The following is a 19,297-nucleotide window of genomic DNA, read 5'->3' as shown; positions in this document are numbered from 1 at the left end:
TGCCTACTACTGGGCAAAACTCTCCATACCTGTGAAAAGTTGAAATACATGTTTTGTCAGGGTTATGAGTGTGACTTTATGAGGAGAGCATTTTATCTTTAGAATTCCTCAGCCAAGGAGCTGGAAACTCGTGATATTTCAAGTAGGAAAGTGTCAATGCACATCACACGGACTGAAACAGAAGTATTAATAAATAATGCCAGCATCCTAGCATCTCCTATAATTTTTTTCCTGTGTGCATACTCTCAATACAGTTCTTTGATACAGAAATAAAGTACAAATTGAAAGTAAAAAAGCACAAGCCTGATCCCATAAGCCAGTCTATGTGGAGGAAATGTGCTGCCTAAAATCTGTTAAAAAGCTTACACAAACAAAACCAGATTTTATAAAAGGAAGGATGTACATAATTTAAAGGAAAAGTCATCATCAAAAATTCTATTCTCTATCCAAGTCAGTAAAATATCCACAAAGAAAAAAGTTGAAAGTATGTAAATATTCTTTAAACAGCAAAGACTTACACCCAAAGTACAGACATAAATTCACTCTGTCACGCATTACGCATATTAAATGTTATGCAAAATATATATTCAATAACCTTGTCAAAAAGACACTTTCTTAGCACATAACATTCAAAATGCACTCCAAGGGTCCCAAAAATTCCAGAAGAGACAGTCAAAGCAGCAGAGTTTGTTACCCATTCTTTTTAAAGCAGAAGCTCCACCTCAGGAACACAGTGCACAACTGTAGCTCAGCGTATTTCACAGCACAAACCAGGCCAAAGGAGAGAGCAAATCTGGAAAGGTTCTGCTTTCCATGCCATCATGTTCCATCAAATCCTGGCAAGAATTCATGCTGACCCGATCACTATTAGTTGCTACAGATTACAACTCCATACCATCTGTATTTCCTTTCCCCAAAAAGAGTAAAACAAACATAAGGAGAAGTTATGTATCTATTTTAAATCCACACACATTTACCCCAGGGAGTGAAAGGAAAAGAATAAATAGTCCACATTACAGATGTGAGTCACACTACTTAATGCTCTTTTGGAAAATGCTCAAATACCACAGTGATGGGCACAGCATAAGAATTTGAAAAACACAAGATAGAAATAGAATGGAGAAAGGAAGTACAGCCCAGGGACTAGCCATTCATACTGACACTCAATCACCATTAATTAGAAAAGAAAAAAGATAGAGGGAATACATGCTTGCTGCTTTCCTCAACATTTGAACCGTTCTTGTGTTAACATCTCTAAATGTCAGCTCTTGTTTTCAGCATCTTTTTTTTTATCCTGCTATATTTCTCCATGGAATGAAATGACACAATTTTATTGCTGAGGCAAAAATACCTTCCACTTCAAAAGAAGTTTGCCTTCGAGGAGAATTACACTTGAACAAAGAGTGCAGGATTTAGCTCTATATTTATCGCTATGCAATAACAGTAGTTCATTCATATAAACATGGGCGGTTTCTTTTTTATTCTTTCCCTTCTTTTGACAGAAGGAAAATATTTCTCAAGAGACTTAAACTCAGTAATATCTACCTAAAGATGCTGGAATTACTTTGGTGGAGGTCGTGCTTGATAAATCTGTAGATATTTTTAGAATAAACATGTACCTGATGGTTCAAGGAGACACTTCATTTTAAGAAAAATGAAACTGATGAGTTATTCATTTGACACCAGCTCACTTCTCACTACCCTCTAAAATATTGTGGGCTATCTATTCAAATTCCATTGACAACAGCATTTTCCTAATAGCACTGCTTTAGGCCATCCTTTATGTATAAACTTTACACCACACCATCTCCCTCACAGCTTACACAGAACTCAAGAGGACATTTTTAATGAGACATAAAGAGAAATTAAACCCCACATAAAGTTTATCTTTAGATCTGATGAAGAGTGTTTTTTTTGCCCATTGTCTTCTCCCAAAATTCTGAATATTACAAATGAAAAGAATTCTGTTTAATTTCTTACGTTAGTTTTACCTTACCATTACTTGAGAACAGTTTATTCTTCATCATGCAAGCTGATCCCAGTATTGTACTGATATTGTACTTTTTATTTGATCACAAATATTACTGTCCATGGCAAAAGTTGACAAGAAACTTCTTCAAAATTTTAATGCTATTATTATATATTTATAATGCAACCTTAATGCCTTGAATTCCTGCAGCTTCCAACTTAAACTTCCATTTTTGCTAGTGATTTTTAAGAATGTAGAAATTTTAGACAAAAAAATTGCATTTATTCTGATATAGCATGCAATTTAATAAAATAAAGGCATCTAAAAATCAAAATATCAAAATAAAAGTACCCCAATAGCAAATAAATTGTAGAGCAAGAGACTAAGATGTGCTGACAAAAGAAGGTTTGGTACTTTATTCCCAGTACTCACATTACACTGATGTGCTTCAGAACATACATCCAACAAAAAACCTTTTTAAGCTGACTTGGAAATGTTTTTAGATCTCCTCAACACTTAGGAGCTGTCACACAAAGAGTGTTTGAAGTTTTTGGTATGATACTAATAATAATTCAATGAATCACGGAAAGAGACTTCCAAAGTCAGCAACTAAAGCCCAGAAGACAGCTTCCAGGTGCTGAGTGTGAAAAGCCAGCTGCAGTTAACATGTCCAAGACACAACACTAGTTTTGGTACAAAAAAAAAAAAAACGCTTAGAGCTTCAGCTTCACCACACTCATCAAAGTCATCTCCACTATAGCAGTAGCTTTACTTGTTTATAAGCCGTTAGAAGTCAGTGCGGTTACTCCATCATGAAGGGAGAACAGGTTTCTCGACTTTACTCAGTGTCTGCCACCGACTGGGGAAGGGCGTGACCCAAGCCGTGCACGGCAGCGGGACCCCGCGCCTACAAGGAGACCGGTGTCACCCGGGAATGGGGCACAGCACACGGGGAAAGCTCAAGCTTCCCCGGGCCCCGCGCTCCTGCCCGGACCCTCCCGGTGCCGAGCTGGGCCGGGTGGCTGTGGACAGCTCCCGGAGCCGAGCTGGGCCGGGTGGCTGTGGACAGCTCCCGGTGCCGAGGTGGTCCGGGCGGCTGTGGACAGCTCCCGGAGCCGAGCTGGGCCGGGTGGCTGTGGACAGCTCCCGGTGCTGAGCTGGGCCGGGTGGCTGTGGACAGCTCCCGGAGCCGAGCTGGGCCGGGTGGCTGTGGACAGCTCCCGGAGCCGAGCTGGGCCGGGTGGCTGTGGACAGCTCCCGGTGCTGAGCTGGGCCGGGTGGCTGTGGACAGCTCCCAGTGCCCAGCTGGGCCGGGTGGCTGTGGACAGCTCCCGGTGCTGAGCTGGGCCGGGCGGCTGTGGACAGCTCCCGGTGCCCAGCTGGGCCGGGTGGCTGTGGACAGCTCCCGGTGCCCAGCTGGGCCGGGTGGCTGTGGACAGCTCCCGGTGCCGAGGTGGTCCGGGCGGCTGTGGACAGCTCCCGGTGCTGAGCTGGGCCGGGTGGCTGTGGACAGCTAGTTCCCAGTGCTGAGCTGGGCCGGGCGGCTGTGGACAGCTCCCGGTGCTGAGCTGGGCCGGGTGGCTGTGGACAGCTAGTTCCCAGTGCTGAGCCGGTAGCTCCGGACAGCTCCCAGTGGCGGAGCCGGGGCCGGGGCCGGGGCCGGAGCCGGGGCCGGGGCCGGGGCCGCCTCCACGCCCCCGGCGGGCAGGCGGAGGACGTCTCGCTTTCCCCGGCGCCGGGGCTCATGCTTGGAAAGAGCAGCGGGGCGGGGGCGGGCGGCAGACACGTTGTCGGGGGAAGATGGCGGCTGTGGCAAACCCACCCAGCCAGGCGGCCGGAGCTCAGGCCCCGGCGGTGCCGCTCCGCCCGGCAGGGCCGCCGCCGCCGGCGAGCAGCCCGCCGCGCCCCCGGCACCGGGCCCGATGCTGCCGGTCCGCCCCCTCCGGCGGCGCCGACCGCCGCCCCGACCCACCCCCGTCCTCCCGATGGAACACGCCGGGTGAGGACAGCACCTGTGCGGCCATGTTGGGCGCCTGGCTCCCGCCGGCGCCGGGGCGTGCGGAGCCGGAGCCGCCCCGCGGAGCGCGACCGAGGCAGGCGCCGAGCCTTGCCCCGTCCCTGGCCGCTCCCGCGGCTCCCTCCCGCCGTGCCCCACACTCGCCCGGCGCCGAGCACCCCTGCCCGCCCCCGGCTGCCCGACTCCTCTCTCTCGCCCTGGCCGTGCCGCCCCCGGGGCCAGAGGAGAGACTTCCGCGGCCGCGGGCCCGGGAGAACGAGAAAGGGATGCGCCCGCCCTTACTTGAGCACGGATTGCTCCTTCTCCTCTTCCTTCTTCTGGCGGTCCATGACTGCCAGGATGATCTTCCGCTCTTCCTCCGTGAGGTGGCTGAGGTCCGGCATCTCGGGCTGCGGGGCCGGAGGAGGCTGAGGAGCGGCGGGGCCGCTCCGGGGCCCGGCGGGAGCCGACATGTTTGGTGGGAGCTGCCGCCGCCGCTACGGGAAGCGCTGCCCGAACTCCAGCAGCACCAGCGGGAGCGGCCGGCGCCGGGAGAAGCACATACAAATCAATACCCTGTAATCAACCGGCAGCCTAATGACGGCCCCGCCGGGGAGGGGCGGGGTGCCCGGCAGCCCCGACCTCGCACCCACCCGCCGGGCAGCCGGCGGCAGCGGGAGGACGGGGACGGAGGGGCCCCGGGGGGCGAGCAGGGGGAGCGGGGAGGGGAGAGGGCAGCGCCGGGAGAGGAAGGGCCGGGGGCGGGGTGGGGAGGAAGAGGGGAGAGGGCAGGATTAGCCGCGGGAGCGCTGTGGTTTGGGTGCGAGCAAGATTATCCCAACCCCGAGCGCCCGGCGGGGAAAGGGGGGACGGAGCGAGCGTCGGGGGGTCAGGAGACGGGGGCAGCGTCTGCCGGGGGGGTCGAGGAGGGTGCCGTACGAGAGCGGAGCCCCTGCGCCCCGGGGCGCGCAGCGGGGGAAGCCCCAGCGGGCGAGCGCCAGTCCCGGCCGCCGGCCGCGGCTCATAATTCCTCGCCGCCGTCCGTGGAAGGGGCCGCGGGGCGCCGCGCTCGCCTCCCGCCGCCGCCGCCTCCCGCCGCTCCTCGGCCGAACCGCGCCGCTTCCTGCCGCCGCCTCGCTTGGCTGGTGCCCTCTCGGCTGCGGGATGGAGTCCGCCTAACCCATGGCATGGCGGAGAGCCGGAGTCACGGGAGGGGGCTCCGCATCGCCCCGCTGCCTCCCTCTCCTGAGCCGAGCGGCGCGGGGCGATGCGGGGCCCGGCTGCCGCCCCTAGCGGCGCCGCGCGGGCTGGCGGCGGGGGGCGGCGGGCGGCAGCTGCCCTTATTTATTTATTTATCCCCGCACAAAAAATGGACGCGATAAAAATCACGCGAGGAAGGACAAGGAGGAGCCAAGGCGCCGGCGACGCGCTGGGAGGACCGAGCCCGGCGGCCGCGGGGGGGCAAGGGGGAGGGCGGGAGATGCTGCGCGGCCGCCGCTCCCGCGTCTCCCGCCGCTCCAGCCGCCCGCAGGGTGGCCAGAGAGGGGCACCCGCTCGGCGGGGATGGTCCCCGAGCGCAGCCCTGGGGACGAGGATCTGGCGCGGGGTAGCGTCGGCCCCGGGAGGAGGAGATGGAGGCAGCAGGAAAGGCGAGGGGGAAGCCGCCCGGGAGGGGCGGCAGAGCACCCATATCCCCGTCCCCTCGTAGGCCTCACGGCACGGTCCTCAGTTCGGGCAGAGAACCGCAGAGCAACATCAAGGGAGCCGCGGGGTGTGCGCCGCCGGGCCGGTCTCGCCGTGCCAATCCAGCCCAGCAGACCTGCTGCTCCACCATCGCCCACCTAAGGTCCTGCTGGAATGTCCTTCACCCCACGCAAAGTGTGAAATCTACCCCCACCTCTGTCTGGACAGATTCCTCTAATCCAGAAGAGCAAGAATGTGACACCCATGAGAGAAGCTTGGAGAAGAAAGTCAGCCTCCCACATGGGCACCAGGTAGTGGTGAAACAAACCTCTCAAAACTCTTTTGCTATCTCTAAATTCCCCACCTGAGCAATCATTTTGTGGTAGGAAATAATTTCGGGAAAAAGTATCTTACAGTACCCAAAATGCCATTGAGACCAAATAAATGGGAAATATCCTTTCCAAGAATGCCAAAGAAACAATTCAATCCAAATCTGTATGGTTTTACTCTGTAAGAGATAGTAGAGTTCTGCTTGCTATTCTCTCACTTTATGAGACATAACATCAGTCCTGGACAATATCGAAGTGTATGCAGCAATAATAAAGAGATTTTAAATGGTTTAATTTGAGCAGTTTGAGATTTGATCCCAGATCATACAGTCTTAGAGCTGGTGCTGTTTGTAATCTGCCATGACATGAGTTTATAACCAGGTGCAAAGACATGGGGGAAAAAGGCATCTTCCAGAACCTATCACAGTCCTCATTAGCTGTATATCCACAGAGAATAAATTTTAAGATCCAGCTCCACAAACTAAAGAGTTCTGCCTACAGTATTGGTAAAAACACTGTTCCTTTGTGGAAACAAATTCTGGAGGAACAGATTGTCAGAAGGACATGAGAGGTTTGCTGTGGTAAAGCAGGTCTAAACAATAATCTCTAGCTATTATCAGGCACATATATTCATTGAATTTTAATTTTTTTCTAAGAAATGTCACTGGCATCCTTAGCTAAAGGAGACTATTCTATTTCTTGATGTAAAATTGTATATAATAGACCCTTTGTTAAAAACCATAAACCATTGTGTAAGACACTGATTGTATTATATTTAAGCAGATATCCTTGTAAAATAAATGGTATGATTTTTCATTCAGTCCTGAAAGCATTCTGCTCTTCCAGTTCACATCACCTTTCGGACTGGATTCCAGCCAGCTGGCTCTCACCGAATTCCTTGTTTCTTCCAGGCACTAGATAAATCTGGCATCGAAGTCAAAAAAAAGAGGAAATGTAGAACCATATGTCATAAGATTACCAAAGACAGTACATTCTTTATCAATCTATGAACGTTGAATAGAAGAATTAACTGTGCAGAAGCCTTTGGAAAATACATTTTATCCCAGAGAAGAATGAGAGAAATCACTCAATCACTTCTAAGAATTATTACAAAGAACCAGACCAATTGAAAGTAGTCACTCCTCCTGTCAGGTCACACAGTTGGTTAAAGAATATTTCATGCCATGCCTCAACCATAAGCACAAGCAGTATTCAGGCCGTAGTTTTGGTTGGAAGACATCACTACAGTTTTTTGTGCATTTCCTCATACAGCTGAGATTCTTTACGACAGATATTTACCTTTGAACTCTGAATTTACAGTGCCTGCTTCATTTCAATGTGCCTGTGATTTTTCATCCACAAATTACAAATACTTGCCCTCAGCATTACTGTAGAATTTCAAGAGCTTTCTTTTCTCCTTGGTATTTTCCCTGTTTCCACCAGATCTCCTACCATTACATGGCTAACTGCAAACAAACAAATACAGGGACAGGAACTGTAATCCCCATACATTATCCAGCTATTTGTTTTGAAAAGAGAGAGCAGATTCGCGGCAGAAGACATCCTGTCTTGATGACAACATAAAAATGGTTCAACTTGACCTTTCTAAGCTTCTACCTTCCTTTCTCACAATCAGTTCCACTTATCATTCCTCACATTTTATGCAATTAAAAATTGACATTATTTTTCTATGTTCCTCTCAACCTGCACAGAATTGTCTCATGTTGTTACTGTTATTTACATTACCCAGGTGACATACTGGTGAAAACATACTCACAGCACAGACTTCTCTACCCGCTCCAGTGTAATGGGGTCAACAGTAGTCTATGATCAACCAACAAAGGATCATGCTATCATGTTGTATAATCATTTACAAAAATTATTTTTAAGGAGCATTCATTTATAATTCTGACCTTCATGTCTCTCCAGGTACCTGCCCTTCCTGTTCTTTTCAGTTCTCATTCTGAACTCACTACCACCCTCCAAAAAAACAGATTCCCATTCCTGGTTTACAATCATCTTCTGAAATTATTCTTCACTGCAAAATCAGTAGATGAAAATCCACTCTAATTGTATTTCAAAGGCACGTGATACTTTCTTTTGGTGGCTTCTGTAAGTCATCTAAATGTACTGACACCAGCAGAGTTATTAATATAATTTTTGTGATACCCTTTTTTAATCTGTTCCTTTTCAGTTCCGCTAGACATGAGGGGTTCCCAAGGAAACAGTGATATTGTAACCTAGTTTTATATATCACCACAAAATGTCTTTCACTAAGGGTCTCATTATACTTACTCCCATTTCCTTCCTCATAGCAACTACAAGAGTAAATGAGTTGGTAGATTCATTGTTTAAGTGTGTCAAGTATAAGTCTTCTCTGAAAAGGAAATGCTAACATCTGCTTTAAAATGTTTTGTGTAAGGGAAAAAATCCAGTGTAACTAATTATTTGTTATTTCTGTCCCAATTTGAAACTCGGAAAACATTTTTATGTAGCTGACATGAAAGGAACTTTAAAGGAACACTGTTATGGATGTAGGAAATTAAAAACATTCTTGGTTGAAAATTATCAGTACTCAGACTCTCAGTGGATCAAGTCAGATGTATAACCAGCAAGAAATGTATCCTGTAGGACAGTTCATGGAAGCAATCTGTTAGGGACTCCTCAAATTCCCATAGAGGAAGGAAAACTACATTGCAACAAATTGTGTTTTCCAGGTTCTGTATTAAGTGTTATCTAACCATCATGGGCTGGTTTTCTGGTGCAATCTTGCATCATTCCCAGCTTTCTCCTGCCTAAATTGAGGAAACGTATTATATAATGTCACCAAATTGTCATTTGATTGCTTTTTTGCTACTCTCTATGCAAATTTTTTCTTATGTTTCAAGCAAATTTTTATTAGTCAGATACTTCCCTACAAATGTTTTGAACAATGCTAGATATTTATGAGTAGAAGTTAGATCTTTTTTATTTGTTATTCTCATTCTCTATAAAAGAGGGTCATCTATAGTATACACAGTACTGACTATAACCAACTATATTCCGTGAAACGGTTCCTCCCAATTTCATTGTTGTTAAGGATCTGTCTGCAGTAGATGGAAAGACATTGGTCTTTTACCTAGAGAACACATTTTTTCCTCCAGCCTATGCATATCATCAGTATCTTCACTGAGCCAGAAGGGTGAATTTCTTCAGTTGTGCTGAAGTGTGTAGCTTAATTTTTACCCGCTTCCAAACTCTTTTCCTGCTCAAGGAGAACCACTAACCTGTTGGATTAGAGGACTGGAGGCTCTCCATGGCCATCATGGGAGCTGCTTGGGTTATAGAGGATGTTTGACTATATTCCTAAATCAGCTTTGGTGGGAAGAGATTGATTTGCCTTCTCTCAGTGGACCGAGGAGCTGGGATCCAGGTTGTATTTTGAAATGCAACACGGTAGAGGCCCTGGCACGTCGGCTTTCTGTAAGCACAGCTGGCTGAAAACTGAAAACTCAGATCAATTAGATAATTTTCTGGTTTGAGGCTGGGAGAGTTGGGGTTGTTCAGGCTGGAAAAGAGAAGGTTCTGGGAACCTTAACGTGGCCTTTAAGTACCTAATGAGGGTCTATAAGTTAGATGGTGAAATATGTTTTAGTACCACCTGTTGCAAACTAAAGTAGATATATAGAAGGAAGATTTTTTTATTATTATTATTATTATAGGGTTAGTAAAACTGGAATGTGTTGCTCAGAGAGGTGGTGGACTAGATGACCTTTAAAAGTTCCTTCCAACCTAAACTATTCTATGATTCTATTAATGAGACACTTGATAAATATAATTTCTGTGGCTTAGATGTTTTGTCCAAAGCAACAGACACATGGTACCTAAGTTTGTAAGTATGATCAGTGCTGTAAACTTTATTATGTCTCATTCCTGCAGCTCTATTTCCATGCTCAGTTTGAAATACTCTATCATATTTGTGACATAAAACATGCTGAATTAAAGGTGCAGGCTAAAATCTTTACAGAGTCTTAAACTCAGTATTTTCTGTCTGAATTTGACAGTTCAATTTTGATATTCAGTTAGTTGATTGAAAGTCAAAAGAGGAAGTTCTGAAAGAACCTCAAAGTTCCCATGTAATGACAGTTTTTTGGTTATACATTTCTATTTGATTCTCAACCTGTACCAGCAATGTTTCTAAGTAACTGGGCAGCAAGTTCATGCTTATAATCTAACAGTCCTGATAGTAATGAATCAACAGTATTAAAACTGTCCAGCTAAAAGAATTATAGAATCAATAATCTTACCAAAACCATACAAGTCTTTTTCTTTTGGTCACTTACAGACTATTTTTTGGTATTTAATACCTTTGTTGGTGTTAAAAATTTTCCCCAGCTTGAGCACTCTGGTTTCTTTTTAATTGTTCTGAGTTGTCAGACACTACACTGGTTTCAAAATGAGTCTATAGATATTATTCAACAAATAAAGCACAGGCTCACATTAGCACTGTTGGTGCTTCGAGCATTATATGTTCCTGTAAGTTATGGATGCAGCATTGTCTTCCCTCTTTGCTGCCTTCTAATCCCTCTTCCCTGACCCATCCTGCATTTCTGAAACTCAAACTGCTTTAAAAGAAACACCAGTATTCTTAAGTCCCATGTGATTTTTTTTTTTAATTCAGTCATAAGATTGTCCTCCAGAGCTGGTACAGAATATCCTGTTCCAGATCTCAGGAATATATTCATTCCTATTGTAGTGACATCTTGAAAGTCCCAAATCTCCTGATTTTAGACGAGATAGAAATGACTGTTTGCCCTTTTTCTTTTTTTTTTTTTTTTATTCTTTTTTTTTTAATGGACTGTACTATGTGATTCTGTCTCTCAATTTAATATTAATTATTAAAAATATTAATAATCTACTGTATTGTTATTAATATTAAAATTAATATTACTGACATTTTTAGAAAGCCTAGTCATGTATGAAGAGTCTAGTGCCCTAGAAATCAATAGAAAAATATAGCACAGGCAACAGCCTATTGGCACAGAGAACTCAGAGCCACAGACGAAACACAACACATGGGTAACTCTGAAAAACACAATTGAAATGAGACGACAGCAGTAAGATAAAGGTAGCAACATCAGAGAAGTGGAAGACAATTTCCATGAAAAACTAGTTATTAGATCTATAGAAGAACAGACCTCTGAAGAAAAATGAGACATGATCTGGGAGACAGAGCATCATTTCAGAAGTATAACTGTTTAGCATTTTCCCAAAGTAGCATTTGAGTGGAAAGTTCGCAAGGTAACATCCATTCATGCAAAACCAGCCCATTACTGAGGTCCCTTTTTCACTGCATCCAGTTTAAATTCTGACCTCTCTGCTGGCATGAGATAGAAAATACTGGTTTGACTCTTTGCTTTCCTCAAAATACAAAGGCAGCAGGACTTCAGCTGTTTGGATTTTCAGCTACAGTTAATTCTCACAGATCCAGTCTATAGTAGCTTTGATAATGAAAACATGTCTGAAATGCATGATAATTAAAGTTTAGCATCTGGTATTTTCTATCTAGAAATCTACATTTCTAGGTTTCACATCTGTCAAATGACCAGAAATATATCAGGAAGTTAATTTAATTCAAATAATATGTAAAGGCAAAAGTGGCACCACTGTGAAACTGTTCCTAAAAGAATATTAGTACAGGCAATTAAATTTATTTTTTTTTAATTCAAGCATTCATTACAATTTTATTCCAGTACATGAAGAAAGGAGCCAGTATCTTGTGAAAGTTCATTTTATACTCCAGAGACAGAAGGCACTAGAATGGCAAAAGCTAAAGTCTATTTGAGAAACAATTTCTTTCTTGTATATTGAAATCATTAGCACTTATTTGACACTTTCTAGCACTGTTTCCCTGAAAAGGCTCCCCATGAGATCCTAGTTGACATACCTCAGATAAAATCAAACTGTGCAGCATGAAAAGTTTATGAACAGTCTTAATCAACGTTAATCAACTTTGGCATTTTACTAGGCTAAGGGGAAAATTACATTAGGCCAAATGAGAGTCAGCAAATGCGTAGTAACATGATGATGGCTGCTTTGTGTTCTGCTCTCCAGACCAGGATTCTGCCATACTTAAAATACAAGTATGATTAAAACAAGATTCATTCACTAGCTACATTAGTATAATTGCATTCATAATGATTTTCTAATAAGTAGAAAATCAAAACATTCTGAGAAGGAATTCACATGCACATAAGCTTGGCTATTTTTATTAGCAATATTAGTCTCAGAAAATACATAGCCTTTGAGTACAATTATTACCTTTCTTATGCTACAGCATCTTACAAATTGATGCAAAATTGTACGTTAGGATTGCTGTCAGACAAGTATTTAAAATATAAATAGATGATGAGTTTATAATTTTATTTCCAGCTTTTCCTGATGATAGTGAAGTATGAGCAGCAGTGCTTGAACAGTCTGTTTTTATAGTGCACAGGAAAACATAAGTCTCTATAAAGAGTGGTCTTACAAAGGAAAGGATGGAAGGGAAGGAATAATAAATTACGAGCTCATTTTTGACATATCCTCTTGCATTTCAAAGAGGTATATCAAAAAAAGAAGGTGTAGGGAATTTCCTTCTTTTGATGCAAAAGGAGTTATTTCATTGCCAATGTGCAGAGAATCTTTTAGAGAGACAATATGTTAGACTATCTGCTGCTAAAGTCTGCCTTGTCTCTTACAAAAGGGACATCCACTATAAAATTAGTGAATAACACTTTCAAAAGCAGGGGGTTTATGAGCTGGAAAAGAAAGGAACGGGACCAGTAACTACTCTAATAGCAACAAAGTATAAACCACAGAGTTAACACGGCTGCCTAGCCTAAATGTCATTAGCCACCATACTACAGTTCAGATTAGTGCTACAGAATTTACGTACTGCCAAGCCAAAGAGGATATACTTGTACAGAAAGACTTCCCAGCACTGTCTCTACTTTTCCATAGGAAATATTTTCACAGCAATGTACCTGCTCTCCCACAGAGCAAACTGAGCCTGTATTGACACTTTCTAGCATCGACCACCCAGTGGACAGAATTTGTTCTACACCTTAATTTAGGGGGGGTAATAAACCTGGTGCACGTGCAAAAGCAAGAAAGCATCCAGCTGCACTGAGGGGCACATGTTTATAGCTGCTTCAGCACTGAAGTCCTGTCTTTATAATGCTTGTCTCATTACTGCTGTACTTCATAACAATGGGCAAATTTATAACCTTTTTTACTTCCCACTGTATGTGTTAGCATTAAATACCCAAATAAATTTCTCTAGCTATCTGAGTGCATTCTTTCCTATATTTCTGTCTTGAACATGAGCTGGTCTGATGAGTAGCCACATTCTGTGTGCATAATCTCCCCTGTGCCAGCTATTTCAAAAGATACCAAGCAAGAAAATATCAATAATAGCTGATGGCATTTTGTTGGTGATACTGTGGATTTCATAGGTATTCATCCATCATTCACCATCGTTTTCAGAAGTATTCATGGCTGTCAAGAGTTCAAAACCTTATAAAGAGTCTGTAACACATTCAAAACACAGCCATAAAAATATAGAAAAGTGAATTAGACACTAAAATAAAGCATTATTCTTATGCACAAATCACTCCTCTCCAAGGGGTGTGTAGGACAAATCAACATTTGACAGTTCTGGATTCAGAGGGAAACAGTGACACAGGATGAGGAAAAGACTGAGGTACTTAATGCCTCCTGTGCGTCAGTCTTTGGTAGCAAGACCAATTGTTTTCTGGATATCCAGTCCTCTGAGCTGGAAGACAGAGATGGCAGGGGACAGAAGCTCCCATAATCCATGTGGAAATAGCCAGCAACCTGCTATGTGATTTAGACATCCACAAGTCTATGGGGCTAGATGGGATCCACCTAAGTGTACTGATGGAGCTGGCAGAAGAGCTTGCCATGCTGCTTTCAGTCATTACCAGTAGTCCTGGGTAACTGGAGAGGTCCCAGTCCACTGGGAATTAGTAAATGTCTACAAGAAAGGCAGGAACAAGGTTTCAAGGTTTCAAACTAGAGGCCCACCAGCATGACCTCAATGCCAGAGAAAGTCATGAAGCAGATCATCTTGAGTGCCATCATGGGGCATGTACAGGACTACCAGGGAATCAGGCCTGGCAAGGATGGTTTTATAAAGGTAGGCCCTGCTTGACCAACCCTTTGTGATGGCGTGACCTGTTTTTTGGAGGAGGGAAGGGCTGTGGATGCTGTCTGCCTTGATTTCAGTAAAGCCTCTTAACCTAGCACCTAACCTGCAGTAGCAGATGACTGGAAACAACTGCAACACTGCTGACTCACATCCTGGGAGCAAAGAGGACAGGCTGGACACACAGCTGTTTGCTTCTCTCACAAGGAACTACTTCTCATTTCTAGTCAGAAAGTTGCCTCCTGTGACTTTGTCCACCTGATGTAACATCTTTGGCTTTCATAGAGTTATCTGCTATTGCACTACACTGTTACTGTCCATGATTTCATATCCAGCAAGCATTTTTAATTCCATTGTTTTATGTCATGTTTCTTTCTATCAGTTCATAGGATGAGAAGAACATGCAAAGGTGTCTCAGCTTTATTCTATTCTCTCACAGAATATCTTAAAAAGAGGAAAAGGCAGACCTATTCACTAACTGACTAAACCCTTTCATAGAGAGTACAGTATTGGTGAATGACGTCCACGTGTCCTTCAAAATGACATTTTGTTGTGATCAGACCTTTGAAGCAGAAAAAAGACAACATGAAGAAAGTAGCAGAAATTATTCTGCTTGTCTATACTTTTTTTTCTTATTTGGTTATACATTATGTATACACTGATTGCCTCTTGTACTTCTCTAATTTTGGTACAATGAATTCTACATTAGTTTTGAAAAAGAAAAAAATTAGCACAATATTTTTTCCCCAAAATGATGATGTTACACAAAGTAAAAATTACATTACAACAGTGTATGGTGCAACAGAGCTAATCACTCAAGAAAGCAAGATCTAGACTGATAGAAGGAAGCATTTGCATGACTCAAGAAGGTATAGAAATTTATACAGGACATGGATTCATGAGTCAGAATCACATATTTAAAATAGGAAATGGAGAAATTTTGATTTATAGAGGTATTATTCTATTGAGAGTTTCTGTTAAGTGGACCATAAACTATCTGAGCTTCACTCCTGTGCTTTATAACATCACTGAAACCTCTTGTTATAGTCCATTATGTGTCTTTATTTTCCCTCATATTCTCACACACACAAATCTAGAAGTCTGCATGACCTGAAGGATTACTTAAATACTGACTTAATTTATCAGATTTCTAATCACATGCCATTTAGAAGTATTTTACTTCAAGACATCATGTGAAGAAAAAAGATTTTTAAAAAAAAAATCATTAAATAGTCCACCAGACAACATATAACAGTTGTAGTAGGTTCTATGAAATAGCTGATGGCTGAGAATAGGATTTTCCAAATCCTCTAAGTACAAGATATGAACAAATAGAGGAAAATCTAAATTAACTTACTTAATCCTAAGTACAGTAGAATACAAATTGCCAGAATTATGCTAAGTACACACACGCGGGCGCATGCACGCACACCCCACATTTTGTAAATGACACAGAGGTAAACACACATTTTCCCCCATTTCTGAACCTGGTACCTTGCTGTGTTGGGTTGCTTAGGAGACTCTGATCCAAAGGTATGTCAGCAGATTATGTAAACTCCCAACAAGTCTACCAAGGCTGGGTAAATCAAAGATAGAGGCCAGACAGAAATTTCTCTCTTGATTCTTCAAGCGTGGGAGCTGGATGCAAGGCTGACCACCTTCCTCTTAAGAAATATTACTGGCTAAGCCTTCACTTTGTCTCCATGACAATATCCATCTCAGTTCCTTGGACAGCCCCAAACGAATCTGTGCAACAAGCATCAGTCCAATCCAATCTCAGCAAGGAACTCAAACCTTGAAGTATCTGCTGCTCCACATTATGTACAAGATCGTGGCATATATATATTTATAATATATATACAATGCTGCAAGCCAGAAAAATCAGCTCAAGTTATGAGTGAAATGGAAAATTACAGTATTGATATTCTCAGCATGAGTGGGTACAGATGGTCAGGAACAGATTGTATCAAATTGAAGAACAATAATAAAATCATGAACTACTGAGGTTCCCCTGCTAGAGGAAAACAGAGAAGTTGCACTGATTGTGAGTGACACCACATAAAGAGCCCTGTGAGACTGATGAGGAACCAATTAGCAGCAAAGCAGTGGGTACACAGTTCAAGTAAGTGAGGATGAAAACCCTCCAAATGTTACCATGATACAAAACCACTTTCTAAAACATCTTACAGAACGTTATTAGCAGTAGTACACCCTCAATGACATGCCTGGGCATAAATGGGAAAGTAGGGAGAACTAATTATGGACAGAACATAAGTTGGGTATCTGGAATCTGTTCACACAGCAGCACCAGTAAAGACATTATCTAACTTTTGTAATTACATTATCTCTTGATGGCAAGAACATGTTCTTCTGACAACAAAATCACATCAGACTGGTCATAATAAAATATGGGCACAGCATGGTTTTAACCTGTAGTAATTTTTACTTGTTCCTCTGAATGTTTAGGTGTGTAAGTTTTAGCTGCCAATAGTGAGTGTGACATATATGCTGCCATTGTGGAAAATTAAATCAAATACTTGCAGAAGAAATGAATAAAAAAATAGCCACTCAAATGTATAGTGTTCAAATGTCAGTTCTTTAAAAAGCAATTTTTCCACTGAAAGGCACAATTTTCAGGTTTCACAGAAACAAAATTTGAGTATCTTCAGCAAAGTATGTTAGTAGACTAAGACTAAGACTTTTCTGGTACTTATCAATAAAAATGGGAGGGCTGGGTCACTGCAATGCTGTGGAGTGGCAATGTCAGAAAGGGACCAGCAAAGCAGAACTTCCAAAATGGTCAGGACAAAATCCCATTAAAATGGAAAAAGGGAATGAAGGATAATGAAGGAAAGACAATCATTTTGGCAGGTAAAAAAAAGGGGGCTCATGATATTAATAATAGCTAGAATTAACTAATAAAAAACAAAGGAGGAAATATCATTACCATTAAAAAAACCTTACCCCAAATTGAAGAGGAGACTTCTGCTTCATACTGAAACTGTCCTATCAATTGAAAAATAATCTATTTGGCTATTTTAAATAAGACAATAACTGTGAGAAAATATTCTTGCATTAACATGCAAATAGCTTAAAAGTGAAGAACTGGGAGGTAGGACAGTGTAGGGTAAAACAGATCAGAACTACTCAAAGGCAGCAAAAAGGATCACAAAATGATGGTCTAAATCTTGAACTGAGCACAAGAGAATGAATCCACTTTAGAAAAATGTAGAAGAAAATCCTACAGAACTACCTGAAAGACAATTTTAGTGACAGTAAGACTGATACAGCATCACAGTCCTCTCCAGAAAATTATTCTGCATACTTGCACTGAAATGGATTTCCAACATCACTCCATCTTCAGGTACTTTAATAACAGCAGATTACTTCTGGCAGCTGATCATGTGCTGACCATATTTTCAGACTGTGCACTGTCACTGAACAACCAATGCACAGTGGGACACATGGCACATACCAAACATAACTAGACTGTGGTCTTTGGTATTGACTTTCAGAAAGCTTTCAAGAGGATCTCTGAAAAATTTTAGTGGATCTGTACAATACCCAGAAAATATTATGATTTTCATTAAGACACCAGATGGACCAAGATCTCTAACTAGCTGGCTGGAAGTTAATACTGAATATATTGTATTTTGGAGGTAACACATCTTCAAGACAGTGAAATTCTGTGGTCAGGTCACGCACATGTAGGTCTGGACATTGCTGATGGTATCTGTTTCCTGGAGACATTGATAAAAAACATGCTGCTTAAGAACTGTCAGAACTGAATAAAATGTCCTGAAGTCAGAAAGTCAATAAACAAAGGTGGTAAAAACCAGTGTGACCTCAAGAGAATTGTATTGCTCCATAAGAGGGAAACCTTAAGTATTATTACCTCACTAAAACAGCAACTTTTGCACGATTTCAACTGTGAGCAAATGACTCAAGTGGAAAGCTTTGCTTTGCCATGGCTGGCCTCCAGCAGGGAAATCTAACGCCCTCCGTGACAAGCTAAGAGTCTTTTGTAGCTATGCATTAAACATATAGCTGCAGGTCAGGAAGGAACGGATGGAAAACTGCTGTCAGCATTGCTATTCCCCTTGGCTACTCAGAAACAGTTGCACAATACAAAGCAGGCTCTGGTCTTGGACTGGACATTGTCCACCAAGACACCTGACCTCTGGCATCCCCAAAGACAAGAAAACCAGAGAGACATTTTCAGCAGAGTATTCACTAAAGCAGAAGTTTTGCAAGAGAATTTGGGAAACTGTGATGGTGTTGGCTTCTTATAGTACTTCCTCAAGGCAGCTGAGGTCTCATGCTTCTGGTGATATGAAAAGTAGGTTGAATTAAGACAGGCAGATAAAATGAGAACTCGACAGATTTGCAGTTTCTTCCTTCAGGTATCTCTCACTGAAATATTTAACTGGTTAGTTTTGCAATCTACTGCATATTATTTTAGCTTACCCTATCCTATGAATAAAATCCTTGGTTACTAAACATTTTAATGAAACTTATTTTAATAAGATTTTTTAAGAATTTAGTTCTGATCTGTTCTGCCACATTTTTCTGTGTCTGCTACTGTGACTGCATCCTTTAGTGTGACCATCCATTTGAATTTTGGCTCTGTCCAAAATTCACTATGACATTTCTTCAACATGCAGAACTCTGTCAAAATCTTTGTCTAGGGCTGTTCACAGAAAAGACTCTCCACAGAATAAGGCACAAAACACATAAAGGTATTTGTCTTTTGAAGCAAATTATTATACATTGTCCATAATTTAAAGAATTGTCACTGAGCCAGATTTCTGGTTTTATTCCTTTATTCCTGAGGGGAAAAAAATCCTCTTCTGACTAAACGTTAGTTTTAAATCACATTTAGACAACCAATTACTGAGTTAAGTTTATTCCACAGTTTGACATCAGTATCATAATCCAGTTACCTACCCCATGCTGCTTTAACTTGTGATAGAACATTTTCTGTTTGAGATATTGTAGTGCTCCTATTGGACAGCCATAACTGATAGGATTATGTAAAAACAGCAGCTTATCATGAATGTCCCAACGTTTTCTGATGTTAAATACTCACTTGAGAATGATGCAACTGCAAATATTGCCAGTGGTTTTGTTTG

The 19,297-nt window shown here is 42.7% G+C and overlaps 1 protein-coding gene across 22 annotated transcripts in view; it reads right to left on the bottom strand.

Moving 5' to 3' along the window:
* RIMS2 (regulating synaptic membrane exocytosis 2) overlaps nucleotides 1-4,505 on the bottom strand; it is a 447,907-nt gene extending 443,402 nt beyond the window's left edge. For all 22 annotated transcript variants that reach the window (XM_058833029.1, XM_058833039.1, XM_058833034.1 and 19 more), the window contains exon 1: nucleotides 4,269-4,505. In XM_058833029.1, the coding sequence (XP_058689012.1) occupies nucleotides 4,269-4,438 (170 nt within the window). In that variant the 5' untranslated portion in view covers nucleotides 4,439-4,505. The remainder of the gene's footprint in view (nucleotides 1-4,268) is intronic.
* Nucleotides 4,506-19,297: the final 14,792 nt, after the last annotated feature.

Source organism: Poecile atricapillus, chromosome 2, assembly GCF_030490865.1.
Source record: "Poecile atricapillus isolate bPoeAtr1 chromosome 2, bPoeAtr1.hap1, whole genome shotgun sequence".
In the NCBI taxonomy this organism is placed as follows: Eukaryota; Metazoa; Chordata; class Aves; order Passeriformes; family Paridae; genus Poecile; species Poecile atricapillus.
Note: the sequence above shows the minus strand (reverse complement) of the source record. Positions and strands in the feature narration are given on the sequence as shown.